Genomic DNA, 26,705 nt, shown 5'->3' with positions numbered 1-26,705 from the left:
GGCTAACCATTAGCTCATTTTCAGCAGGTGGAAAGCTATTAGATTAATGACACATTAAACCAAAAGCCGGTCACGTTTTCGTTTTTAAGCTTTTCTAGTGTAGATTGTTCAAGCGTCTAGTTACATATAGTTTTAGCACGAAAATCCGCTGGGCAGATCTTCTTTGGCAATACCAGAATTTCCTTAATTCTGGTCGAAAATTTATCCGTTATCGGGCAAATCTTCTTTGGCATTTTAGGAGTCTCGAATTCGTCGAGACTTCTTTCCTCTCTTTTAGAGACTTTATCAAAAAATATACTATGGATGTGTTCTTTAACGACTTTGATAGCTACAGTGAGAGTAGTAGCTTATATGATCATGAAAATGATGATGATGAGCTTATGTATGGTGGACAAGCTAGTTCTATTTTGTCAAATCTTGAACAAACAATAGGGAAAATCGACGATTTCTTCACGTTTGAGAGAGAATATGTCTACGGGGACATAGTGTGTTCATCAACCGATCCATCCGGTCAAATGGGAAAAGTGATTAATGTAGAAAAAGTTGTTGATTTGGAAAGTGCTCATGGAAACAAATTGAAAAATATTACTTCCAAAAAACTTAAAAGAGTTTGTTCCATTTCCACTGGTGATTATGTAGTAATGGGTCATTGGTTAGGTAAGGCCAAAAGAATTGCGGATCGCGTTAGTGTCATATTTGATGATGGCATGACGGGCGAATTTACCGCGTTGGATGACGCAATGCTCGTTCCACTATCTTCAGATTCGTTTCATGATTCGCAGTTTCCTTATTTCCGTGGGCAAAGAGTTAAAATCAAAGTCAAAAGTTGTTTCAATTGGTTCTGTGGGAATGAGGAGCACAAACACACTGAAGGTACCGTTTGTGCTGTCAACGTGGGATTTGTGTATGTAAAGTGGCTCAGCTGTGGTTCAGAAAGAGCAATGGTTCCTGACCCGTTTCAAAGATCCGAACACTTAACCGTTTTAACATGTTTCACTCCTTCAAATTGGCAGATTGGTGATTGGTGTGTAGTACCAGGTTTTCAAGAAATCTTTGTTGTTTCAAAAACAAAGAGTAAAGTTAATGTCTTATGGCAGGATGGAAGTGAATCGCACAGTTTGGATTTGGGTTGTGTTAGTCCGGTTAACATTATCGATCATCATGATTTCTGGCCTCATCAGTTTGTTATTGAAAAGGGGACATCTGATGATCAAGAAAACAAGAAATGGGGTGTTGTGAAGACTGTTGATGCAAGTGAAAAAACAGTGAAAGTAAAGTGGGAAGGAGATGGTGTTGAGGATACTGTGAGTGCTTATGAATTGATTGAGCACACCAAGTTTTTGTATTGTTATGGTGATGTCGTGTTTGGGTTAGAGAAATCGGGTCATATTGGGGTCGTTATCGGATTCAAAGATGGTAGAGTTGAAGTGAAATGGGCTGCTGGTTTTACATCCAAGGTACATATACATTTTTTTTCTTTCATAAGCACTTTGAATCTCTAACGAATGAAACACGTAAAATTTTGAGATATATAAAATAAAAATAAAGGCAAACATGTCGAATAGTCACGCAAGGTGCGGACAGGCCAGCCCAACTAACACGAACGTTTGGGCACTTATCAAAAGTACCCATTACCAAGCACGCCCATATACCGGCACCTCTAGTATTTCCATTTTTGTTGTAGGTGTTTAATGATGTATAGTAGTTAATCTGGTTGCAGGTTGCTCCTAATGAAATTATCCGAATGGACAAATCTGAAGGCGCATTGGATGCTCCAATGCTTCATCATGAAAATGTTGACCCGAACCAGGAGAAGTTGGAGCAAGATGTTCATCTAACTGATCCAAAGCTCAAGGTGAAACAAAGCTCCCTTAATGTCATATTTTAGTATTTAAAATACATTGAACATGAACATATCTACTTATCTAGACATGAATAGTTTACCCTTGAAACATGATCTTTCAAGAATCTAACATATCCTTTACATGATCAGGATGTGCTGGACCATGTCTATGGCAACAAGAAGGAATGTCTCAATGTACCACAAGCTGCCATCAGCTTTCTATCGGACGTTGCTGCACGTCTTTTTGGGTCCAGCGTGTACACATCATTGTCGCATTTTTCTAAAGAAGACAACCAGGAACAAACTATGGTATCTGGAGAAACTAGCATGGTGTCAAATAGTAAAGAAAATGATGAGGATAAAGGTTTTATAGTTTCATCAAGCAGTAAGAATTTAGAAAAAGTTGAAAATTTTAAAATGGTTAGCGATTGCTCGATGCATCATTTTGTTGATCGCGCTCGAAAGGATTCCATTTGTAACCAGGTTAGATAACTTCTTTGTTATCCTTACTTAATTGCAAACAAAACATCAGGTAAAAGTAACTTAGTGTCCAAATTCATCTAATCAAATTTTCATTTATGTTCTTGTTTATATTTTAGGTGAAAAGAAGCTGGTTAAAGAAAGTTCAACAGGAATGGAACATTTTGATGAAGGATCTTCCAGGTGAGAACAAAATACATAAATAAAAACTTAAAATTGAAAACAGGTATGTGAATATCGTTTAAAAATAACTGAAAATCAAATATAAATCTATAATGTTTATGCGAGTGAGATTGCGCTTGGCAACAAACTGGTTATATAATTGTCATCATGGATTATTATCTACTAATACGAATCAAAGAAGCGTTAACACTTGTTGTTGGATTAACAGAAACGATATATGTTCGCGTGTTTGAGGAAAGAATGGATCTGCTTCGAGTAGCCATTGCAGGAGCACCAGGAACTCCATATCATGATGGACTATTCTTTTTCGACATTTTCCTTCCTCCAGAATATCCTCACGAACCCCCGGTAAGTTCCTTAAAATCTAAATATATGTTTGCATGGAATCCATCAATTTAAGGTTTGGTTATTATGTGCTTATTTATTATCCTAGTTGTAGTTTTTTACAAAGTATTAACCTTTCATAGATGGTGCACTACATATCTGGTGGGCTGCGTGTAAATCCGAACCTATACGAGTCTGGAAGGGTTTGCCTGAGCCTTCTAAATACATGGACAGGCACCGGAAGTGAAACATGGGATCCTAAGGGGTCCAGTATTCTACAAGTCGTGTTGTCTCTGCAAGCTTTGGTTTTGAACAAGAACCCATATTTTAACGAAGCAGGATATGATCAGCAAGTCGGTAGTGTTGAAGGCGAAAAGAATAGTTGCAGCTACAACGAAAATATGTTTCTCATGAACTGCAAAACTATTCTTTTTGCGCTACGCAACCCACCTCAGGTATATATATATATACAATCTTGTGAATGTTATGTGGTACCCATTGTATTTGTGCATATCAGCATATGTTCTAAAACTATTATTAACAATTGTAAATTTGGAAAATGCGAAAGTAATATTGCTTTCCTCTGGAAAAATGTAGCATTTTGAGGCACTGGTTGAGGAACACTTCAGGAAACGGTGCGGTTACATATTGATGTCTTGTAAAGCATATATGGAAGGTGTTCCTGTATGTTATGCTTTTGGGGATGAACACATAGATCCTAAGGGCCAAATCAAAGCCTCTACAGGATTTAAGATCTCGCTCTCGAAGCTCTTTTCAAAGCTTGCGGAAGCATTCAGCAAGCACGGTTTCAATTGTGGTGAAAATGCTTGAATGTGAAAAACATAGATGGTTTTAAGTAACTATGAAATGGCTACTGTGTAATATGAAAATTTGGTTAATGATGATGGTGTGTTGTGTGAATATTGGGTTCTCGGTGTATTTGAATAAAAATGTGTACACTTACTTTTGTTCATCGTATCAATAAGATATATTATGTAAGATATATCATCGTATCAATAAGATCTACACTCACTACTGATACAATGTATTTGAATAAAAAACCCGGTAGTTTTTGACATGGCTTTAACAAATTATATAATCTACAGAAGGATATATGAGCATGCTCGTTTTTTAATCTTTAAAACATAACCCATGAACAAGGATCCAAATGTTTTAAAGAAACCAAGCAAGCTTGATCAATCCAAAGATGCTAGTCTTGAATCCACCACTATCTTAATTAAGAACCCACCAGGCAAGCTTCAACCAAAGATGTATGTGTGTGTATCCAAGTTAGGATTAACAAGTCCTAGAAGGCTAGAACAAAGCTAAAAATACCAAAATAACTTAGTAATTTAGAATTGTTCTTGGTGTTCTTCACATGGATCTTGTTATTTTCGATATTTGTTCACATTCTATGGCTTCTAAGGGAGTCCAATAATTTATTTATTTATCTTATAATACAAAATTTTATAAATAGATAAAAATATAAGAACTAACAACTTTACTTAGTTTATTTTAGACCATCTGTAGTGACTATTTCTCACTTGTAAAATACCTCAAAACGCCCAGGAACACTACCCCTAAGGTGTTATGGGGGTCAAACGTTGTGTACACAACTATGGTGGGGGAGACTTTGCCTTCATATTTATTGTTTTATTTATATTAAAAAAATAATAATTATGTAATGATTATATCAGAATTTTTACCGCTAGCCCATTTTCTTAAGAAAACCCAATCACTACTAACAGTGCCCAAATATAAGAAGGGGGCTTTAAATATACCAAAAGTTTTTATTTGGTATACCAAGTCAACCCTATTAATCTACTACTAATCATTCAATCAACTACTAATCATATCAATCATCATTTTTATTCTATTTTATTTAAATATAACTACTAATCATTACATAATAATTATTTAAACTACTAATATCTATTTTTTAATTAGGTTTTTTTAAAGACTATTGTAATTAGTTTTTTGCAATACTAGTATTAATAATAGTATATTAAATATTTTATTATACATTTATGAATATTACTAGTCTTCTAAAAAGTACTCAAATATATAAATACGAAAATACAAGTTCATTATGAATGTAAAAACACTAAAATAATTAATCACTTAAATCCACAAACCCACTTTCAGGACGATAAAGTTGGCTCTACAGTTCTAGACGCGACTTATACATTGTTTCCCACCTAACTGCAGACCGGCTAATATTGTTAAGATTCCAATAAGGCGTGATAACAGGCATTGGGGATTCTCCTTGTAACTCTACCATGACATAATGGGTCTCACCAAATACTAAAGCAATTGTAAGAGCTCTGTGATGTTGACTTTCTTCTGGACCACTCCAAAATGGGAAAATAGTGGTACTGCCTGACATGCTTAAAGAATGGATGATAACACCAAACCTATTGGCAATCAGAACACCTGCCTCAGGCATTTTCATCCAGTGTTCTTCTGGACAAGGTGACCCAAAAAAACACAAGTCATGATACAATGAATTTACATCCCTGACAAACATATCTTTATAAATATCGTATCGATTTTGTAACTCTTCTCTCATTTGCTGTCGAATGTACTCATAAGATTTTTCTTCATCAAGTCCGAGGCAAACAGCTATTGCTCGAAATCCACAGTTTCCATCGCCTTTAACATTCTGTATATTTGTTATATATGGATGAAATACTTTTGGAATATCGCTCATTATATTGGAATCATTCAACTGTGGCATTACATTTAAGTCTATCATGTATGAACGCTCAAAACATTCACCTGGGACTTCATTCAAGTCTATCAACGGTTCACTGTTCAGGTCAAATTCGAATGAACTATGTCTGGCTGGCTCCTTAATTGGATCAACAAAATTGGGCACATTTGAGCAACTATATCTGGCTGAACAAAATTCAGCACGCCTTTTATGTTGTGATTTTTTCAAGCTTGGCCGTCCACGAGTATTTTTCTGAACTCGAGGTTCCTGAATATCAGTTGTACCTTGACCGACACGTCTTTTTTGTTGTGATTTCTTCAAATTTGGTCTTCCACGAGTATTTTTCTGAATTTGAGGTTCTTGAATATCTGTTGTACCGAGACCTATTATGTCCTTCAGCTTTCTTAACCAACTTTTTTTCCCAGCTTTGGACTGCTTGTTGAAGTTTTCTTTAAAATGTTTTAGTTCATTCTCGCAACTAACATCGTCATCATGGACAGTTGTTGAAGGTACAAAATCTAGCTTCCTCCAAAAGATATCAATCGAATCCAAGGAAATACATTGACCTATGTTAAAATATAAATAAGTAATATATTAACAATTTTATAGAATCATTATTAAAAAAATCTGAACTAATATTAAAATAATCAATCATATTATACTTACCTGAACTAATATACATTGAAAGTTCGCAAGCACATGGTAACCCACAGCTGTTGCGAAGTCGACAACCACAATTTGAAGAGTCTACTTGAAGATTCTTCCAGCTTTCATGATCCGCAAGAATTATATCGAGAGCTTCATTTGAAACAAAACCGCGCAATAGTTTAAAACATCGTATATTGTGTTGATGTATGCGAACAACTCTGCTTTTCTCAAAACTTTCTTTGATTGATGTATGTTGCGACTGCACGAGACGATTAATACAACCCACAAATTTATCCAAACAACATTTTGAAGATTTCAAATATTTTTTCAATACCGCATGCTGGCTTTCTACTCTATTGGTTGTGTTATTTCCAAAATTGAGATGTTGATCAATCCAGACAGACACAAACATCTCCTTGTATTTGTTCAACCAATTTTCATTTACATATTTTAAAACACCTGAAAAAGTAATTAAACTTATAAGAGATATATAAAAAGAAAAAAATATATCGGGGCGTAGAAAACATACGTGGATATTTTATCAAGAATGACTGAAGTTGCTTGTAATTGTCTGTGTAAGAAACCAAAGTTGTAGAATCTTCTAGTAACTCCCATAATTTTAGAAAGTTGTCCCAATCACGTGCTGACCTGATAGATTGCCTACAGTTCTTGAATATGTTGCGACTAATGTGCCATCTACAAAGTAATTGAGTAGCATTCGGGAAAACTTCTTTGCATGCATTCACTAAAGCCAACTCCATGTCTGTAAGTATAACACGTGGGTGCATACACTTGTCTAATGTTAACTTTAGACAGTTTAAGACCCATGTATAGCTTTCTATCTTTTCATTTTGCATGAAGGCAAAAGCTATGGAAAATGTCTTGTTGGTCGAAGTTACACCAACAATCTGAACAAAAGGCATATTATAGCTGTTTGTTTTGTACGTGGCATCTATAATCAACACGTGTGGGAATGCACGCCAAATATCGAATGATATTGGATGAACGAAAAATAATTTTCTAACTCGTTTGAACCAGTTGTAGTAAATTCATAAACATAACCATTAGAATGTAAAATAGACATGAGAACCTGCATTGGAGAATTGCCTGCTTGCTCACTCATGCGAATTTTAGTGCGTGCATTGTAAATCGTACTGATTGTAGATGCATTACTTAGGTTCCTCTCATTCAGTATCGATAGAATATCACGTGGTGCCACATTCATCCTTGTCAATTCTGCAACCAAACTAAATTCATCATCAGTTAACCGCTTAGCATATGGATGGCCTTCCATATGCTGTACAGGCGGATGGTTATGTTCATCACATATCATCGTTAATGTCCAGGAATTATATTCTATTGAATATTTCCCTTCTAATTCGAATGGGCAGTCAGTTTTTTTTGTGCCAGAAACTTTACTTGAATCCTTAACTTTATATTTTCCGCCACGATCACACATGATTACAACTTTATACACGAACCCATTAGGATATTTGTTCGATCTTTTAGTGACGACGACAACACCAAGAGAGCGTGCCAAGTTTTGTACCCAATTCATCAATTCTTCATGGGACCCGAACACCTAAAAATTAATAAAAAGTTAATAAAAAGAATAGATAATACACTTAATAATAAAAAGTTAATAAAAAATGTGTATATATAAGTTAATAAAAAAGAATAAATGATACACCTAATAATAAAAAAGTTAATAAAAACATGTATATATAAGTTAATAATAAAAAGTTAATAAAAACATGTGTACATAAGTTAATAATAATAAGAATAAATTATGCACCTAATAATAAAAAGTTAATAAAAAACTTAATAATAAAAAGTTAATAATATATTTGTTAATAAAAAAATAAATAATACACTTAATAATTAAAAGTTAATAATGTATATATAAATTAATAATAAAAATAAATAATACACTTAATAATAAAAATTTAGTTATATATATATATATATGTAAAAATTAATAAAAGATGTAACAAATGAAAGTTAATAAAAAACATTTTTATATATAAGTTAATAAAAGAGGTAAAAAAACTAGTAAAAATAAGTATAAGTTATGAAAGTTGGATTCTTTATTTATTAAACAAGAAATAGTTAAAGGATTGTAATGTTAAATATTAATATTAAAAACCTAATTTGTTAAACTAGAAATAGTCAAAGGGTTATAATGGTAAATATCAATATCACTAACCCTAATATAAAAAAAAACCTACGGCTATCCAAAACCAAAAAACCTAAAACCTAATTTCTCTCCTAAACCCCTTCGCCGCCTAACCCCTTCGCCGCCGTCTCCACCGTCGCCACCATCTCCGCACCGCAGGATACCCGCGCCATCGTCTCCTTTCTTCGCCGTCTCTGTATTTCGCTACCACCACCGAGCTCTCCGTCGTCTCCTCTTCTCCACCACCGTGGGTTTTGGTCACGGCGTCGTTTCTGTTTGCGAGCGTCTCCGTCGTCTCCGTCTTCGCCGCCACCACACCTAGCCCTATCTTCGTCGTCGTTCTTTGCTATCGGACGCCTAACCCTTCCCCGTCATGGCCGCCGCCGTCGCCGCCGTCTCCACCGTCGCCGCCATCTCCACACCTAGCCTTTCTTCTCCAAAACCTCTTCTCTGTCGTCTCCTTTTCTCCACCACCGTGGGTTTTGGTCACACCACCACACCTAGCCCTATCTTCGTCGCCGTCTCCGTTCTTCGCTACCACCGCCGGCGATATCGAAACCCTAACCACCGTCTACCACCACGATTTTGAAAGAAAACCTAACCCAACACTGATTATACCTGATGAGTGAAAAATTGTGGTGTAGTCATGATAAATTCGTTATCTGCCATGGTAAGAAATCGGAATATTAGTTTAGTTTAATCCTAAGAATTTTGTTATTGTTAAATAATATTGAATCTGTTCATAAATTTTCAACTGTATTTTTTGTTTTGTTATGGTATAAATTTTCAACTATATTTTGGGTTATGTAAAGATTTAAATTTTCATTGTTTTCTAGGTTTACAAATAAATGCTGACAACTGTTGGTTTTCAGTCTGACAGAAAGTAAATTTTTTCTTAAAAATCTTTGACTTTGGTATATTTTTGGTATATTTAGTACTGCCCAAATATAAGAATTTACCACTACACATGGTGGCACGTGTTTTAAATTTGAAAAATTTTGATGAAATTATTATGAGAAACGAAATAGGGCATGCGTAAAAGACAGAAACACCCTCAGCGTTTCTCCACCTCTTTTCTTCCCCCAAAATTCTCCTCTTGAATTTCAATTTCTTCTTCTTCTTCTTCTTCATATTTGTTGTTCCTGTGGAAAGGAAAACAAGAAGACCAAAATTGAAACATGATTCCTCAACAATGGACACCTCCTTGCGGCAATCAGTGCACCCATAAATACGCTGCTCTGATGCAGATTCCTTGTAAGCTTTCCTTTTCCTTCCTTTAATAATAATATCTTTTGGTCAACATCAACAATCCACCATGATGATGATGATGTCGTTAATCTTTAATTATTAGGTCTATAACATTTTCTTTTCTTTTCTTTTCTTTCTAATTGACTTTGTTTTCCCCAAATTAATTGTAATTATAGAGCTGCATTTTCTTATTTCTGCCAAAGAAATTTGCTATTCTTTATTTATTATATTAGCCCTCATAATTTCTGACACGTACCCATTAATAGGTCTGGGTTTGAGCTAACTAACAGGTGTTGTGTCTGTTGACCTGTTGTTAAGCTAGCCCTGGTCTTTCTACTCAATTAAACCTTAATACTAATAAGTCGAATTTATATATATTTAACTGGTAGTTATCATATATTGTTTTCATTATCGTTACAATCACTAGTTTCTTTTCTTTATCTGCATCTCCCTGATTTCAATTACTATTTACTTCCCGCTTAAACCCTATTTCGAGCTGGTAGCGGTAACAGCTATTAGTTTTTATTAACCAGGATAGTATTAGTTTCGTTTAGCTCACAAATGTGAATAATAGAAAATCACTAGTCTTTTGGCACATAAAATGCTTGTGGATGAATCTTGCAGGGAGAGTATTCTGTAAGAAAGGGTGTAATGCTGATGGTGATACATGGGAGGAATGTAAGTATATATTATCGTTGTATCTTGGAGGGCTTTTGATATATCCAAGGTCTTATTTGATGTAACAATATACAGGCTTGAGTGAGTGTGATGAAATATGCTACAAAGACCCCGTTTTAAAAGATCAGCAGTGGAGTGCTTACATTGATAGGTCTCCCGGTTCTGCCACCTACTCACAGGTTTTTCTTCTTTTATTACATTGTATACGTATCTTCAATTTTTAGCTTGGTTTAGAGATATTAGTTTTGACTCGTTTACTTATAAAATGACTTGATTCTGGTTATGTTTGGTTAAAGTGTAAGTCTTTAAGTTAAGTATTTGATAGTGAATGCAATAGCGTAACCGTACAGAAATGTCTAAATGTTTTATTTTGAATTCACAACAACTTTTATTTCTTTAATAAAATATCTGAATATTACATATTTACCATTTCGTCAATCTCTTAAGTCTTAATAAATGTGATTTTATTGATGATGTCATGATATCTACTTTTTATTCAGGATTGCTTTCATGCTTGCGTCTCCGGCTGTGGCTATAAGGTCAGCTTATTTATATGTTTACATTTAAGTTTTTATTCATCTATCGTTTAATAAACACAATCTCATAACGTTTTGAGATTAGTGAACTTGAACTTCCTTATTTTTGCACATAAAAAAGCAACATACTTTTTTTTTTACCTAGGGAAAGTCTGTTAACAATATTTTGCACATAAGAAACCAACATACTTTCTGTTTTTGTTCATAAAAGTCCCTTAACTTGAAAAAATGAAATATCTCTTTATTATGATTGATTGAAATCATGATAACATTGTTTGACAAACTACATTATAATAAAGATAAAAATCGTCTGCTTATAACTTTGTAACGGTTTTAAATTTATACAAACCATTTTATATGTTTTTTGTTTTTTTATTTTATTTTATTTTGAGTTACGTCATCCACGTTCGTGTATTTTTGTTATATATTTTTTGAAAGATTATTTGTTATTATCAAAAAGAAAAGATGACATTGAACGGACTTTGCCTCAGCAATTTTGTTCAAATTTAACATGTGGAGGGACTTTAACGTGTAAAAAATTGTCAAGGAATCTTTACGAGAACAAAAAAGAAAAAGAAAGAAAGTATGTGGGTTTTTTATTTGCAAAAATTGTTAAGGGACTTTTATGGAAAATATAGAAACTATGCTGGTTTTTTATAGTATTTTCCCTATTTAGAATCACAACATTTTTTTTTTTATAAACCACTAAAATGACTGAATGAAAGCTAGGCGACCGTGGAATAAAAAATGTTATAAGCACAAAAGGTTAAAATCTCTGTGATTAAAAGTAACACCATTTTTTTTTGGTTGCATTACAATTGCAGTTCGATATTCCACCAGAAAAAGTAACGGAAATTCATCCAAATCGCCCATCACCGCCAACTCCACCACCACCTGCCACCAAAGCGGTAGGCAAATCCAGAAAAGTCTCTGAAGACATACCCTGCACTTCAGCATAAACAGCAGCAGTAGAATTTTATGGTAAAAAACGACTTTTAACATCTTTTACCTGAAATCATGAGAAACCGTATCAATTTTTGCTTTTGCTTAACGTCTTTCGATACATTCACCTTAACGAGTATATTGACAATGAGCGATGATCTATTGGCATTTTGACAATTCATTATATATCTTCAAATTATGTATCGTGTTGCCTTTTTATTCTCCGTTTTGTTGAAAGTGAGCGATGGGTAGCATCCTCATTTTAAGTGTAGCATATATGGGATGTTTTAAATCTCATATTGTAATGATAGATAATCATTTTGAACTTGAAATTTATCGTATAAACTGGATCAAAATGTCCAGAAAACCCTCCCCGTTTGTGTATCCCGCGTGTACCAAATAATAACCTAAAAAGAATATATAATCAATAAAAGCATAACCACTCTAATTACTATCTACTTATATATATGATGTTGTGTTACATGCCCAATCTTGTAGCTTTCAATCCATATGACCTATCAAAAGCGGCTCGAAGGGCTCTACCATCGGCCGTCGACCCTTCCCAACCTGGTAACACAAATATAAATTGCATATCCAGTGAACGCACACCTAACACATTTGTAGCAATCTCTCCCTCGTTCTGTATTTAGGTTTATCTTCGTTGGACGCTATGCACTTTATGTATGTACCATCTAAAGGTCCTAAACAATTCTAAAACCTAACAAATATATATACAAAAGAAAGTGTTATTATACATTTTTAATTCCTTACGTAATTATAGCATGAAAAGTTATAATGATTAGATTATACCTTAAACCATTTCCACCTTTGATGAGTAGAATTCTCGGTGATAGGTTCGGGTTTCTTAAGCAAATGTAAATGCAATCTAATCACGGCATTGCAAACTTGAGAAACACCTCTACTAATTGTTTCTCCCGAACGACAAAAACGAGATAAGATGATTTTTAACATTATAAAGCTATATTGTGAAGAAAGATAGCTACTTGTTCATCCATGTCATCCTCCAAAAGTGTTAAGCATGCCACACAACTTAGTGAAACACACTCGATTCATCCTAATGTGAGAAATAGACATTGTCGCTCTCATAAGCATGCCTAAACAATATTGAATATCAATCTATTTTTTATAAAGAGTATCCAATACGTGACTTATCCATTACATATTGGATTGGAAATTAAATCCAATTCTAATTCCTTCTCTTACCCAACTAAACAGGAATGGAATTCGAATTCCAAATCTCTTAGAAATCCCAACCAAACAGGCCCTTAGAGACTTGTTGTTAGAAGTCTCTTATGCTTTACTTTGTAGTTGCTTCTTAAATTTACAAAATTTACCTGCTGTGCTGAATTAAAAAAATAGAAACAAAAAGAAATTTCCTCAACAAAAGCACATTAAACAAAAAAAAAAACATTAACCAAGACCATCAGGGCACACTATGACCATTGCAGATGTAGGACATCATGTTAAGGATTCGGGTATTGCAACACACACACAAACACAATAATACTGCAAAAGAAATAATAAACGAAGATGACACACGAGATTTACGTGGTTCGGTCGGCTGACCTACGTCCACGGGCTGCAACCAGGATACTTTTATTATTGCTTTCTCCCTCACTCGTGATGAGGAATTACAAGTACAATGAATATATAGAGATCATGCTAGGGTTCACAACTTACTACCCAAAAAAACTAATAATAGGCTTTAATTAAATAAACGGGCCAGGCCTACCACTAGTCTTCAATTTAATTAGTCCGCCACAAAAGATGTCTTCTAACTCGGGCCCAATTAAGCCTACATAAACCCAACACATCAAAGATAAGTTTTCTTTATATGAAGACTAGTTCTAAGCATGAATATACATATATAAATACAAAGCTAGGCCAGGTCTAATAATAGTTTTGTTAAATCCAAAACAAATGCATTGATATTTTCAAACCAACACATCAATATCAGAGAATCTGCAATTGTAAACATAATAACAAAAATATTCCCATGTCAACAGTCTCCAATTCAAAACAGACTTAGTTCCGGAAAAGCTCGGGAAGATGCGCATTGGTGAGTTTGGTCCTCCTACTGATCTCATTCTACTTTTTCTTTTTCTGTTTTGGCTTATTCAGAATATTACCATTCTGTGCCATCACTCTCCTTTTAGCAGTGTTTGTGGCGGCCTTCATCCCGTTCTTCTGTAGGTCTTTCTCAATATCCAGCATGTCTCGTGGCAACTCGATTGACCTGAATATCTCTTTGAGTTCATTATCCACATTGATCGTGACTCTCGGGTCGTTCGGGTATGCTATCTCTTCCTGTGAGTCAAATTTTTATAGCAGCCAGATCTGCCGGCCGGCTTTCAGGGCCTAAATTTCACCATGTAATAAGCAGTTTCATGGTTACATATACGGGATGTGTAAATGAGCTGACTTGTTTGTAAGTAAGCTACTCGACATCCGCTCGTTAAAAGCTCAAATCGAGCCGCTTGAGCCTGAGCTTCTTATGCGAAGCTTGACTAGGCCCGAGCACCTTAACAAGCTTATTACTCGTATGATAATGGGCTAATAACATAAAACCGATAGTTTTGGATTTTTCTTACAAAGGTCACTCAATAGTTACATATTTAAGTCCCTTTACGTGTCAAATTTAAACAAAATTGTGAAATTAATTTTTTAAACAACTTGGAACCGATACATTCGGTGGTTTTGCTTACATATCCTTTTTTTTACGTGGCTTATACTTTTTATCACATTTTTTAAGAACAAATTGGATGTACCAACTCCACGTTGCTTTGTAAAATAAAAATCTAATTTTGCTTCGAATAGTATACCTAGAGGACTTTATGTGTGAAATATTGTCGAATAATGGTTGTGAAGAAAAATAGAAACTATGTTAGCTTTTTTTGGTATGTTCCCTATAGAAAAAGTAGTCTTATTTAATGTAATAGATACATAATTACATAATAAAAATAATTATATACATAATTATAATAAAAGTAAAATATTTAAGTTTAATAACATATTAAAATAAATATGTATGTATATAAAAAAAACTAATAAATTATAGATGAGCAGAACTCGAGCTCAAAATCGAGCTCTCATAAATTAAACGACCGAGCTCAAGTGCAGACAAGTTCGGGCTCGACTCAGATCATATATACCTTTAGTTGCATATTCAACATCTGATGCCTTAGAATTATTAAAAAAAAATTGCGAAATCTTGATACAAGCGTTTATGTGATTACCTGTAAGTCGTCCATGACAGTTGGGTATGCATCTTTCAGATCAGCAACAGCAATACCCTCTAGAAAAGTCCTTACTAACCAAAGAAGTTCTTTCTGGTCTCTAACATTATGCTTCGACTGTAAATTACATATTAAATCACCAGAATACAAGTTTAATTTCATTCAAAAAAAGGTAAATCAACGGTTAACAAACGAATAAACTAAAAGATAAAGCATACCTTGTAAGAGAAACGCATTCTGTCATAGTTAACTTTAGGGTTCTTTGCCAAACTTTCAAGCACGGCCTTATTGCCCTTGACATCAACATAGCATGCTTCGTTTATTTGCTCGGCTGTAAAGGCTTGCCTTGACTGTAAGTATAGCAAAACAAAGTTATTTAACAAGTGATTATGAGATCGAAATTACAAATGCTAATAACTTTATATTATCATAAAATCATAATAACCGCACGTTTCTGTACCAACTGAACTCGCAAAAGCGGGCTCCTTGTTTGAGTTTTGGTGTTCAGTATTATTAAACTTATGTTAAACAAACTTTGATTATTGTATTTGAAGTACGTTTTTATGTACAGGCCTGACATTAGACAAGTATGTAACAATTATAGGTATAAGTTAGTAACGGGCCATTGGTTTTGGGGCTGATTAAGTTTATAACTGTCAACCTTTAGCTAATAACAGTTAATCTTGCTGCCAATCATGTTATATATACCCGACAATGGCATCAGATAACACATTTGATAAATGCGATCGAAAACAGGATGTTTAACTTTCACAGTTTTATGTGTGTTCCATTGTTATCAAATTCGTGTTCGTGTTTCTTGTTTGTTCATTTCCACTGCACAATTATGTTGATTCATCCAAATTCTCGAAACTTAAATAATATCATACTATGTACCTCGAACAACAGATCAATGACTTTCTTGATTTGCGCTCCAACAGGACTCTTCCTAACATTATTAATATGCTGCAACCTCTCAGTGTCATTAGAAAACTTAACCGCAGGAACGGGTGATTTCGCCAATGTGGCAGCAGGCGCAACTCTAGACGCAGACGTAGTTGTCGTTGTCGTCGGCCTTTTAGAACCCGCGATGCTCTTAAGGGTTGAGTGGCATTTTTCTTGTTGCTTCTTGAACTTATTCAAACTTTCGTGCAACGATCCCATTGCCAATCCAACAAACAACGAGCAATCTGTTTGTAATAATTCTAGTGTATTCACATTAATAAAACATATACAATGATAAAAACTAAAATCTGGGTCAAATTAGGGTTTGTTTGGGAACAGTAACACAAGCAATCAATGATTAATCAGTTAATTATAATGGGTAAAACATTGATGATAAATACAGAGGAATAGATTGCCTGCTGAAGGAGACGGTGATGATGAATACCCACCCAATTCAATCCATTGTTATGGCGGTGTTTAAAACAACTGATTTATTATTTATTTATACCATGCGGATGGTAGTTTTATTAAAACCTTTTTGCGTGAAGAGTCAGTTTAGTTAATTATGTGACTTTTGTTTTAAAAGATTTTGTTTTGCAATTAAACTAGTGAGGTTTCCTATTTCTAATTTATTAATTATTCTTTAGTTTCATCATTAAGTCAAAGATAGGCTGACTTTTTTCAAGGTATTATAGGATATTTTGGTCTTTTATCATCTTCGTTGTATTTTAAGTTTTTAGCCATAACTTTTACTTATTCATCTTCAACCTATGTTTCTACAGCTAGCAGCATCAGAAATTAAAAAAATTTTGAACAAAAATAATGGTTTCAAGATCAACTTTTCAAATGTCAAAATAAATTTAGGAATGTTCAATTGCCACATTGCCTACCATCACAACTCCACTATTGACTTCCAAACCATGCACACAACTTTTCTCACACATGCACACAACTGGACATGCATATTTCTAGGCTTTGTCTTGTAGCTTACTAGAGGTCTCGAAAACAAGAGAAGAATGTATACAATCAAACCATTTGTCCTTATTTCCACGACTAGAGGATCAAATCAAAGATTATGTTGATTCCATTAGTAATGAGGATTCGAAATATCACACATTGCTCAATTAAATGTTGATCCTTAGCAATTCATGCGAGAATTGGCCTCTACTCATGTCCTAGCCCGTCAACTCTCTCTCCCCCTACTCGACCTGCAACTTTTAGATGAGGCGTCGGGACAACCAACGAACATCAAAGCTCACCAGCTGTAAACTTAAAACTCTAGGCTAGTGGTGATTTCATGTGGTGATCGTTGGAAAAACGATTAATAGTTGTCGTCGCTAGAAAAATCTTTTTTCCACCACCGATGTTGTCAATCTCGACACCATTCCACCACCGACGATTTCATCTCAATCTTTTTTCCAAGAATCACTAAAAAAATTATGGGCCGAAGGCAGGTATAAATTCGGGCGTTAAAGTAAAATATAAAGTCGATAACTCATATATAAAAATAATCGAATGTTGTATATGCTTTGGATTTTGGGTCTAACTTATTGGATATTGTTTAAACAACGCTTTTGATAAGGCCTAATACAGTTTTTTTTTATAAATATAAATATATATAATTTTTTTAAAATGTTCGAGCCTCTAGGATGATCTAGCCTAAAGTGGTCGACCTCCCTACCTTCCCATCCCATACGGCCCTACACCAGTGGAGAAGATTAAGAAGGGAGGAACCTTGCACCACACTTTGATATGCTGCCAAACCACCGTACCATAGTAACATCCAATAATAATATGGTCTATCGAGTCTGGACCGAAGTTAAAAGCACACAATTTTGAGAACAAACCCCAATATTCCTCCTTCTAAACACTTTAAAAATAGACCGTCTGTTTTATACGGCACGCCAAACAAAAATATTACATTTTAGAAAAACCTATCTACACCAATTCTAACAAAAATGCCGCTAGGCGACTTGATATTCATGAAATAAGATTTTTTTTTCTTTTTTTTTTTTAATCATTTGCCATTACTCAAGAAAGACCAAATAGTAGAATAAGAGATGAGGATGAATGTATTGAGTTGGATCATAGTCAGCTGCACGTGTGGACCAGTAAACCGAATTTTACGTTTGAAACAGCCACAAAAAGTGTACCGCATTCTGTTGAAATGTTTTAATTAGGAATTGTTTAAATAAAAACAATACATACATTTATTTTTAAATCATTTAAAAATTAATTTCCTTTAAATAATTTCGAATAACATCAATTTTGTTACATAAACGATAGTGATATCAACTTACATGTGTCATACACGTCATTGAAAATGTAAATGTCGTTTTCTAAACATTTTAAATTAAATTATTATGTTAACTTAGTATTCGAATCACTCCTATTTTTCTTTTGATCCTATTTTGATATGCATCAATCACTTACACATATAACTTTTTCCTTAAAATAAATAAATCAATTTGGAAACAATATCTCACATCAATCCTTGACTTGGAGGATTTGGATAATACTGCCACATCCTCACCAAATGTGACTATAAATACATAGTTTAACATCCTACACCAATTCATCTCTCTTTGCAATTTATTTGATAAAGTTTACATAAGAAAAAATGTTGGCAGTCTTCAAGAATGGATTGGTGAGTGCACCAAAAGAACTTAATAGCCCAGCTTCTTTGCATCAACATCATGATCATGATCCTTTGAAGCAATCCTATGCCAATATGTTCTCCATTTCCTTCGGACATGATGCTTCTTTGGCTTTTGACCCTTCTGAACAAAGGTAGGTTATCGGTGGCCAACCCAAAAGCTTTTTTCATGAAGGCTTAACACTAACTTTATTGGGGCGGTCAGGATTTTTACATATTTATAATACTATAAAGTTGGTTATTCAAATTTAAAAAATTCAAATTTATAATTCTAATAATCGAGTTACAAGAAAACTAAAATTTTATTCGAGTTTTGATTTTCAAGTCTGATTTGAATAATGAGCACCAATGGCAGTGGGTGGGATTTTAAGTGTGTGTGTTTTTTTTTATGGTTAGCCATTGGTGGCATTGATAAATGATAATATGCATTTGCAGGTTGTTTTGTAGCATGGATGATATATATTGCATATTCTTGGGGGGTTTAAAGAATTTGTGCACACTTAACAAGCAATATGGGTTAACCAAGCTAGCCAATGAGCCCATGTTTGTTATCCAAGCTTACAAGACCCTTCGAGACCGCGGTCCGTACCCAGCTCATTCGGTTCTCAAAGAGCTTGATGGAAGTTTTGGGTTTATACTCTATGATCTCAAGTCTAAAACTGTGTTTGTGTCACTTGTAAGTTGTCTCAAAACTTTACTAGTGTGGTGCGTAATTTTACAACAATTTGAAGGGCATTTTTAACCTTTTTGCAATATGGCAATAAACAGGGTGCTGATGGGGAAGTGAAACTCTTTTGGGGCATAGCAGCTGATGGCTCTGTGGTAATTTCTGACAACTTGGAGGCCATAAAGTCTACATGTTCCAAGTCGTTTGCCCCCTTCCCAACTGGTTAGGACTCAATACACTTATTTTTTTGAAACTTTGAAACTACCACCAACAGTGAACCTTTCTAAAACTGGTCCATTTTAACACTTCAAACCTGAGTCACCTAATAACGCCATAGCTTAAGAGCATGAGTTTGGAAAAATGAAAAAATGCTTACTGGTTTTTTCAAAAAGCCATTTTAAAAAGCTATTATTTGGGCTTTCAAAAAACTGTTTTTCAATCCTTTCAAAAAGCTAAATAAAAATTTTTGTGATTACCAAACACGTTTTAATTTATTGACTTTTTAAAAATACTAATAAGCCAATAAGCATTTTTCAAACTCAATCCTAAACATGCTTTAAGTCAGGTTTTGAATCTTAAGATTTCAAGCGTTAGCTATTATCCATTGAGGCAGAAGGCCAATTGCATTCATAAACTTTTTTCATTAGTTGTTCTACATGTTCCAAGTGTTCTATGACTACCATGATTATTTTTCAATGACTATTTTATGTCATTTAATTAAATGCACACATTTTTGTTTAGGATGCATGTACCATACAGAAGGAGGGTTAATGAGCTTTGAGCATCCAAAGAAGAAGATGAAGGCAATTTCAAGGGTTGATAGTGAGGGGGTAATGAATGGTGCCACTTTCAAAGTTGACATGTATTCAAAGACCCAAACTATGCCAAGGGTTGGAAGTGAAGCTAACTGGACTACTTGGATTTGACTCTTCTTTGGTTGACTTTGATATTGATTTAGAGGAAACAAGTCATCTGTTTAATAACTCCTTTTTCCGCTGTATTTTATTTCTTTTGCATATAAACTGAATTTCCGTCGATTTTACCAGTTAGTGGTTGGACTGTAAGTTTTATCATCTTTGGTAGCTCACCATTAGACCAGATATGCTTATTTGGATGGGTGCTTCTGTACAATTTGAATTATGTTTTGCTTTTGGTCTTGTAGACCCCTAAATAGTTGTCTTGTTTTAAAATGTTGTTTCTTTATTACTTACAATGAGTTAATTATGTTTTGATTTTGGCCTCGTATACCCTTAACTATGGTGGTGTAACTGCAATTTTACTAATTATAGTGGTCTTGTAGAGACCCATATCTTATGGATTCACACCCACAACACTTAAATCCAAACATATGATCACACAATCCATATGTTGTGCTATTCAAATGCTCTAAAGCGGTTTTCGTCAGCATTTAAAGAGTGTAAAATCCAAATTCTTGAAAGTATATGCTTTTTAGTTTCGATAATAATATAATGCAACTCCTTTAAAAACTGAACTAAAATAACATGCCACACTTAAGACCTCACATGTACTATAAACATTAAACAAGTCATGGCTCGATCTGATCCATGATGCATGAATACATTCGAAAAGTACATTTCAACTATCGCCTAAAATATGTTTTCCAACACTAATGCAGTTTTCGTTACACGATGCTAGGAGACTTGCGCATGGTGTATCGATTTTTTGGTCTTGTACAGAACAAATTCTATGAATCAACAAAAATCTGCAGTGGTTTCAAAAGGTTATGATCAGAACAATTGTCACAAATCACAAGATATGTATGATTTGTAAATGCATATGTAAGCTGACCTCGATATCCGGCAATGGGTCATAAGTTTTCTTCTCGGTTGTATTAAACACTGTGATGCCACTGATTTTCTGCATTCCAGCTTCCATTGGAATCAGATTCTGCAAATATATATATATATATATATATATATATATAAAATGTTGATATAAGTTTACATTAGACATTTATGTATATTATAATGACTCAAATCACCATTTGGAAATCCAGAGATTTGAATGCTTCCACCTCAGGTAAAACCTGCAGACATTGAATTTAATATTAGCACCAGATACAAATTCTTAGCTTATCGTAACTTTAAGTCGACCTAAAACACTTACCATCTTCTTAAGCCCGATACCAATGAGAGTCTTTTCCTCTTGGTTATCACTCGGAGATAAGAAAACTTCAAACGGGCCAACTTTGTTCTCAGTCAGGTTTGTGAGATTCAAGTATACCTACAAAAACCACAAGATGAGGTGTTAATGTGTTATATTCCAATTATATGTGCATCGCTACAAAATTAATGTTCATATATAACCAAAAAGCGATAAATCTCAATTTCCCAGTTTTCTATTGACAAAAAAAAATGTTTTTTTTTTATCTTAGAGTAGGTGAGTGAACTAGCTGAGCCGCACAAAACTCAAGATCAGCTCGCTAATAGCTCGAATCCAAGTATCCAACTGAACTTAAACAAGCTCGAGAGTAAATAGGAGCTAATTTAATAAAAGAGCTCGAGCTTGACTAGGCTCACGAGCCTATTAATTATATTACAACATTTTATATTTAATATAATAAACATATAATCTATCTATCTACATTTTATATTTAATGAGAGAGTTTCTTGGATGCGACATGGCACCTTTATAGCACACCAAAAAATTTGTTTTCCCGCTCTTTTCCCTTCTCTTCCAATTTTAAGGCAAATATATTTCTATCTTTTTTTCAACTAAATGACGAATAATTCAGGTTTTAAATAGTATGGCTTAATTAATTATTAATATGGTGTACTTAAACAATCATATCTTAACTCAAAATATGGTTTTGTAATTCCTAAGCCCTTATTACCAACTATATAACATTAGATCTATCCAGCTTGTGTAATACACAGGTTTCTAATCTAGTTGCATGATAAATATTATGATATCTATAATTGTAATAAAAGTAACCAGATGATATATAGTATGTTATATATAAAAGATAACGTATAGTTGTATGTATGTATAAATAAAACAACTAAATGATTAAAATAACAAAAAAACCAATTCTGAGCTGAGCTAGAACTTGAAAAGTAACTTACTGAATATTAAGCCTTTAAACATAGTAATTAGTAATATAAACACAATTAATGGAAACTACTTACTGTAAAGGGCTTTTCTAAGATGATGACAGCTGGCACCTTCGTCGCTTTCAGTTCAATCTCTCTCTGTGTAACGATCTACACAATAATAAAATTATACTAATAATAACAATGGCAATAACAATAAACATAATGAAGATGTAAGGTTATGTTGAAATAAGTCCACTTACATTACCAAGAATCTGTTGTGTTTGCAACCGCCCCGGCTCACCCAAATTCGTACGCCATGTTATCTGAAGTTTGCCAAGAACATTACCCCCCTCAAATTTCAATGGTCCAGATCCATCCAATAATGATGTTAACTGGTAAAGATAGTTATGAATTCCGCCTCCAGATTTAATTAGAATGGGTGGCTTGAATATCTCTCTGTTATGCTCCAGATTAAGATTAAAATGTAAGTTAAAGATATATGATAAAAGCAAGTTGCATTGAAAAGTCAATTAAATTAAAAATACAACCTTGTAGAATCAGTCTTCTCGGAATGATGATTGTCAGGTTTTAGTAATATCGTACTCCAGTTTGAAGTAGGCTCAAAATCCACTTGGTCCATATAAAGATTTGATTTTGTATTGTTTTCTAAACAAGCTTCTAAGTATGTAGTTTCCTGAGATGGAAGCAATGAATGATCACAATATAATGTATAAATTACAAAACGAATGCAATATTTGATCATGCACATGAATGTTAGTAATAACAATAAATAATCAACTTTGTTTAATATATTAACAAAAAAATTTATTAAATCATGAGTAAATGTAAGTTTCTTTATCACTATATCCTATTTGCCAACATGAAAGCATATACAGTATCTCACACACATATACGGTATCTCATAGCATATATGTGTGTGTAAGCAGATTAAAGACTTACACCTGTGTATTTTTAACCAAAGCCAACCTACCTTCACAACGCGGACCTGTAAATGAAAGCAAGTAACATATCAATGTCTGAACAACAAGGCAGATCCTACAATAATATCGGTACCCTATTTCAATATCAACAATTTCTTAAGTGATAGGCCTGTAAATGAACCAAACGTTTAGTGAACTGTTCATGAATCGTTCAATGGAAAGTTCGCTAATGTTAGTTTATTTAATGAACCAACATGAACAAACTTTTTTGGTCATTTAGTTAAACGGATGAACATGAACACATATCTCATCCATTCATTTATGTTCGTGAATGTTGATTTACATTCGTCAGTTTACCTTTGTTTTAAATTTGTTCATTTACATTCGTTAATGTACTCAATGAACTCATTACAATTTAATCTAGTTTTAATAAACTATTAGGCACAATGCATTGTTGTTCACATATACTTCTAATTGTCACATTTACTTTAAATCAATTTTAGCTCAGTTATGTCCGTTAGTTTAGTTCGTGAACCGTTCGTTTATACTGCACAAGAACACGCTCATTCTCTTAATAAAAAACAAACAAACATGAACAAGAAAACACCGTTCATTTTCGATCGTTTGTCCGATTGAGGTTAAAACAAGCAAATGCAAACGTGCGCCTCGTGTTTGTGTTCGTTTGGTTTGTTTACAGGCCTATTAAGCTAGAATCTAGGAGTTAAAAGCGGTACCTTTGTCCTGACAGAAAGTGGATTTGAAACCATAAACTTGAAATACTGTGGAAGATATTTGCGCTCAGCATCACCGTCACTATATTGAGCAGTACAGACCAGACTACAGATAATATTAAGTAATTTCTTTAAATAGTCAGTTATGATTACAAAAACATTATTAAAAAATAAGTATCTAAATCTTTGAATAAAAACAGTTTAGGAGGGTGTATGCATTAAGAAAAAAATGCTTCGATTTGGCCCGTTTCAAACTGTTTGACCCATGACCCATTTGAGAAAAGGCATGACCCAAAACGACCCACTTGCGAATAAACGGGTTTAAATTGCTACCTGTACTCGGTACATATAACTTACGTGTGTGCACCAAGCTCCTTAACATCATGTTCAACAATGAAATCATAGCGTCCTCCTGCTCTTATTGTTTCAACCGGTGTTTTAGCTGTATCCAAAAGCAGTATTCTCTGTCTTTCTGTTTGTATTTCTGCCTGTGGTCAAATTAGTCAAATCAATACTTGCTTAAACATTTTCTTGCTTCACGTAAACATATTAATACATTTTGCTGTTTTAAGAGGAATGACACCTTAATTATAATGTCTCTCACTTCAAAACTGGAGCTATTGTTGATGCTTATATAACTGCAGAATGTTTCTCCAAGATATATGGCACTATACATACACATAAAAACCAAATTTCAATATCAGACATCTAATGTAATAAAACAGTTTAAAAAAAACAAGTGTTACAAAGTTTAAGAATCACTAAATTAATTTTCCAACTTCAAGTCCATGCAAGCTCTTTAAAGCAACAACAGCTTGACACTGTGTCTGAAAGTAAATATCATATTTTTTAAAGAATTATCAGGTCACAAAATTAATTTCTAGTGTTAGGTTAACACATTCATGCTTGTGATTATGTGAATATTTAGAGGTCAAACAGTAATCATTAAGGCTTATTTAATCTGTTACTTTCTTATAATTGCATATTTGCTTTATAATAACACCATCAAAAGTGATTATTACAACTTGAAGAGGCAAAATCCCATCCAAACACGTCTCCTACATCAGTTCCTAATCACAACTTGTCATCTGATGATTTTGATTACCAGTATCTAAAATCTAAATACCTAATCATTAACACTTTGAAAACACATCCAAACATCCCCTAAACTGAAATTGAAGCACCATGATTCAGAATCCTAGGTCTTAACTATGTACAATAGTTCAAAAATTAAATGTTCCTTCATGAAACTAAAACCATTACCCATAAGCAAACAGACTGGCGGTGTTAAATAAGCAGCATAATACCTATCAACTTGAAGTGTTAAGATTAGGTGTCAGTGCACAAAGACTTAAGGTCATTACTTCAAATTTCTCTCTGCTTCTAAGTTGATAGTCTTCACCGTAGCTTCATCAATGTCACCTACCAAATAAAAGGCCTGTTCGGAAAATCCATTTAATTCTCCGGAAAAGATTTAACTGTAAACCTCTAATTGTTTATGCTAAATCAACATATTTTCCCAGAGAACCCATAAAGACTTCTGCTACGAAAAACGATTGTGATAAGAAATGCTCAATTTTTTTGATATGGTTAAAGTGTTAAATGATCATCTTCCGATAATTTGTCTATACCAGCATATCATCATCATCGTACTCAGTAAATCCCACCAATAGCAAAGCTATGGTAGGGTTTGAGGAGGGTAAGATGTATATAGCCTTACCTCTACCCCGTAGAAATAGAGAGGCTGCTTCCGGTGAGACACATGACTCGATAGTAGTTTTGCATCAAGCCTTGGATATAAGGCACATAACACTCAACCATAGGAACACCGGCCGATTGGTGCATGCACCCTTGTCTTTCGGCTATCAACGCCACCACATGATGCCTGATTAACCTTCCGCCACTTTTAACGTTATTTTCACGAGATTAGTAAAATGACATCAAAATTGGTGCAATTTCACTTTTTCCCAACCGAGGGTTCACACATAAATACATTATACGCGTGCACCACAATCAGGATAATGCCTATCAAATTAAACTGTTAATCTAGCCACATATAACCTAGCAAATTAAAGTGTCAAATTAGCAACATAATACCTATCAAATAAAAGTGTTAAACTAGCAACATATAACCTATCAAATTAAGCTAATTGATAACCAGTAGCAACTACAAAATGAAAGTGTTAAACAAACTAGCCTATCAAATGAAGCTACCTAATTGGTAGTTGTTACTTACCCGAACGACTGCGGAAGGACGAGCATACCGGGAAGGCCCATGGCATCGGACAGATCATCACCATCACGGAGAAGAAAGCGGTTAGTGTAGGTGAGATCGGTGGCTGAGTCAGTTTGAGATTGAATCAGGCGTCGGAGTTGAGGTGCGGCGGATGGATCGTCGAGCAGATCCTCGCCGATAATGAGATCGGAGAGGTCGAATCGGAGTGGGGTTTCCACGTGGAAGGTTGGCCGGCATAGTCGCATCACCCGGAAAGCTAGCGAGTGTGCTGACTGAGTGCCCATTTCTCTCTCTACAGGAATTGAATTGAATTGAATTCAAGTTGAATGAATGTTTGAGAGATGAGGAAGAAAAGGCAACGTTGTAGAAAGGAGCAAATGTTATATCATACGAGCCGAAGCCTACCCTCCAGCTCAACTCGTGTAGTTAGCTCGAGCTCGACTCGTTA

General features: G+C 34.2%; 4 protein-coding genes and 2 pseudogenes across 7 annotated transcripts in view; 4 read left to right on the top strand and 2 right to left on the bottom strand.

The window, feature by feature from the left end:
• The window catches only part of LOC143568289 (cellulose synthase A catalytic subunit 1 [UDP-forming]-like), a 209,075-nt pseudogene that overhangs the window by 4,789 nt on the left and 177,581 nt on the right, over positions 1-26,705 (top strand). The gene's annotated exons all lie outside the window — the stretch shown is intronic.
• On the top strand, positions 81-25,709 carry LOC143568287 (putative ubiquitin-conjugating enzyme E2 24). 2 transcript variants are annotated; one of them, XM_077054474.1, is made up of 7 exons: positions 81-1,457; positions 1,721-1,855; positions 1,994-2,326; positions 2,443-2,506; positions 2,715-2,854; positions 2,974-3,321; positions 25,656-25,709. In XM_077054474.1, the coding sequence occupies exons 1-7, from the start codon at positions 300-302 to the stop codon at positions 25,692-25,694; spliced, it is 2,217 nt and encodes a 738-aa protein (XP_076910589.1). In that variant the 5' UTR covers positions 81-299; the 3' UTR covers positions 25,695-25,709. The 2 variants fall into 2 exon arrangements, with proteins under 2 accessions (XP_076910589.1, XP_076910588.1); XM_077054473.1 differs by lacking the exon at positions 25,656-25,709 and adding an exon at positions 3,428-3,819 and having other exon boundaries at positions 88-1,457; positions 2,974-3,285.
• On the top strand, positions 9,525-12,010 carry LOC143568276 (uncharacterized). The gene is made up of 5 exons (XM_077054465.1): positions 9,525-9,621; positions 10,240-10,293; positions 10,369-10,472; positions 10,794-10,832; positions 11,654-12,010. The coding sequence occupies exons 1-5, from the start codon at positions 9,546-9,548 to the stop codon at positions 11,786-11,788; spliced, it is 408 nt and encodes a 135-aa protein (XP_076910580.1). The 5' UTR covers positions 9,525-9,545; the 3' UTR covers positions 11,789-12,010.
• LOC143568274 (uncharacterized) lies at positions 13,668-16,189 on the bottom strand (annotated as a pseudogene).
• LOC143568273 (stem-specific protein TSJT1-like) lies at positions 18,585-20,353 on the top strand. Its single transcript, XM_077054464.1, has 4 exons — positions 18,585-18,760; positions 19,062-19,302; positions 19,395-19,515; positions 20,035-20,353. The coding sequence occupies exons 1-4, from the start codon at positions 18,591-18,593 to the stop codon at positions 20,217-20,219; spliced, it is 717 nt and encodes a 238-aa protein (XP_076910579.1). The 5' UTR covers positions 18,585-18,590; the 3' UTR covers positions 20,220-20,353.
• Positions 20,834-26,627, bottom strand: LOC143568288 (uncharacterized). 2 transcript variants are annotated; one of them, XM_077054475.1, is made up of 12 exons: positions 26,258-26,627; positions 24,605-24,689; positions 24,379-24,509; positions 24,025-24,127; positions 23,341-23,355; positions 22,898-23,043; positions 22,610-22,805; positions 22,443-22,517; positions 21,421-21,537; positions 21,296-21,340; positions 21,103-21,201; positions 20,834-21,016 (listed from the first exon to the last, which is right to left on the bottom strand). In XM_077054475.1, exons 1-12 carry the CDS (start codon positions 26,539-26,541, stop codon positions 20,999-21,001), a joined length of 1,314 nt encoding a protein of 437 aa, XP_076910590.1. In that variant the 5' UTR covers positions 26,542-26,627; the 3' UTR covers positions 20,834-20,998. The 2 variants fall into 2 exon arrangements, with proteins under 2 accessions (XP_076910590.1, XP_076910592.1); XM_077054477.1 differs by lacking the exon at positions 23,341-23,355.

Source organism: Bidens hawaiensis, unplaced genomic scaffold (genome assembly GCF_021521415.1).
Source record: "Bidens hawaiensis isolate Kalapana, Puna unplaced genomic scaffold, B.hawaiensis_p1.1 tig00023874_1, whole genome shotgun sequence".
Taxonomy (NCBI): domain Eukaryota; kingdom Viridiplantae; phylum Streptophyta; class Magnoliopsida; order Asterales; family Asteraceae; genus Bidens; species Bidens hawaiensis.
The sequence above is the reverse complement of the archived record's forward strand: the minus strand, read 5'-3'. Positions and strand labels throughout refer to the sequence as shown.

Bases quoted from the DNA above. Each gene is read 5' to 3' on its own strand.
- LOC143568273 (XM_077054464.1), top strand. From the start codon at position 18,591: ATGTTGGCAGTCTTCAAGAATGGATTGGTGAGTGCACCAAAAGAACTT. The intron at 18,761-19,061 runs GTAGGTTATCGG...ATGCATTTGCAG, and splicing joins TTTGACCCTTCTGAACAAAG to GTTGTTTTGTAGCATGGATG. The intron at 19,303-19,394 runs GTAAGTTGTCTC...GGCAATAAACAG, and splicing joins AAACTGTGTTTGTGTCACTT to GGTGCTGATGGGGAAGTGAA.
- LOC143568287 (XM_077054473.1), top strand. From the start codon at position 300: ATGGATGTGTTCTTTAACGACTTTGATAGCTACAGTGAGAGTAGTAGC. The intron at 1,856-1,993 runs GTGAAACAAAGC...TTACATGATCAG, and splicing joins TAACTGATCCAAAGCTCAAG to GATGTGCTGGACCATGTCTA. The intron at 2,855-2,973 runs GTAAGTTCCTTA...AACCTTTCATAG, and splicing joins AATATCCTCACGAACCCCCG to ATGGTGCACTACATATCTGG.
- LOC143568276 (XM_077054465.1), top strand. From the start codon at position 9,546: ATGATTCCTCAACAATGGACACCTCCTTGCGGCAATCAGTGCACCCAT. The intron at 9,622-10,239 runs GTAAGCTTTCCT...TGAATCTTGCAG, and splicing joins TGCTCTGATGCAGATTCCTT to GGAGAGTATTCTGTAAGAAA. The intron at 10,473-10,793 runs GTTTTTCTTCTT...CTTTTTATTCAG, and splicing joins GTTCTGCCACCTACTCACAG to GATTGCTTTCATGCTTGCGT.
- LOC143568288 (XM_077054475.1), bottom strand. From the start codon at position 26,541: ATGGGCACTCAGTCAGCACACTCGCTAGCTTTCCGGGTGATGCGACTA. The intron at 21,341-21,420 runs GTAAGTGTTTTA...CAATGTCTGCAG, and splicing joins GTATCGGGCTTAAGAAGATG to GTTTTACCTGAGGTGGAAGC. The intron at 21,202-21,295 runs GTGATTTGAGTC...ATATATTTGCAG, and splicing joins AATCTCTGGATTTCCAAATG to AATCTGATTCCAATGGAAGC.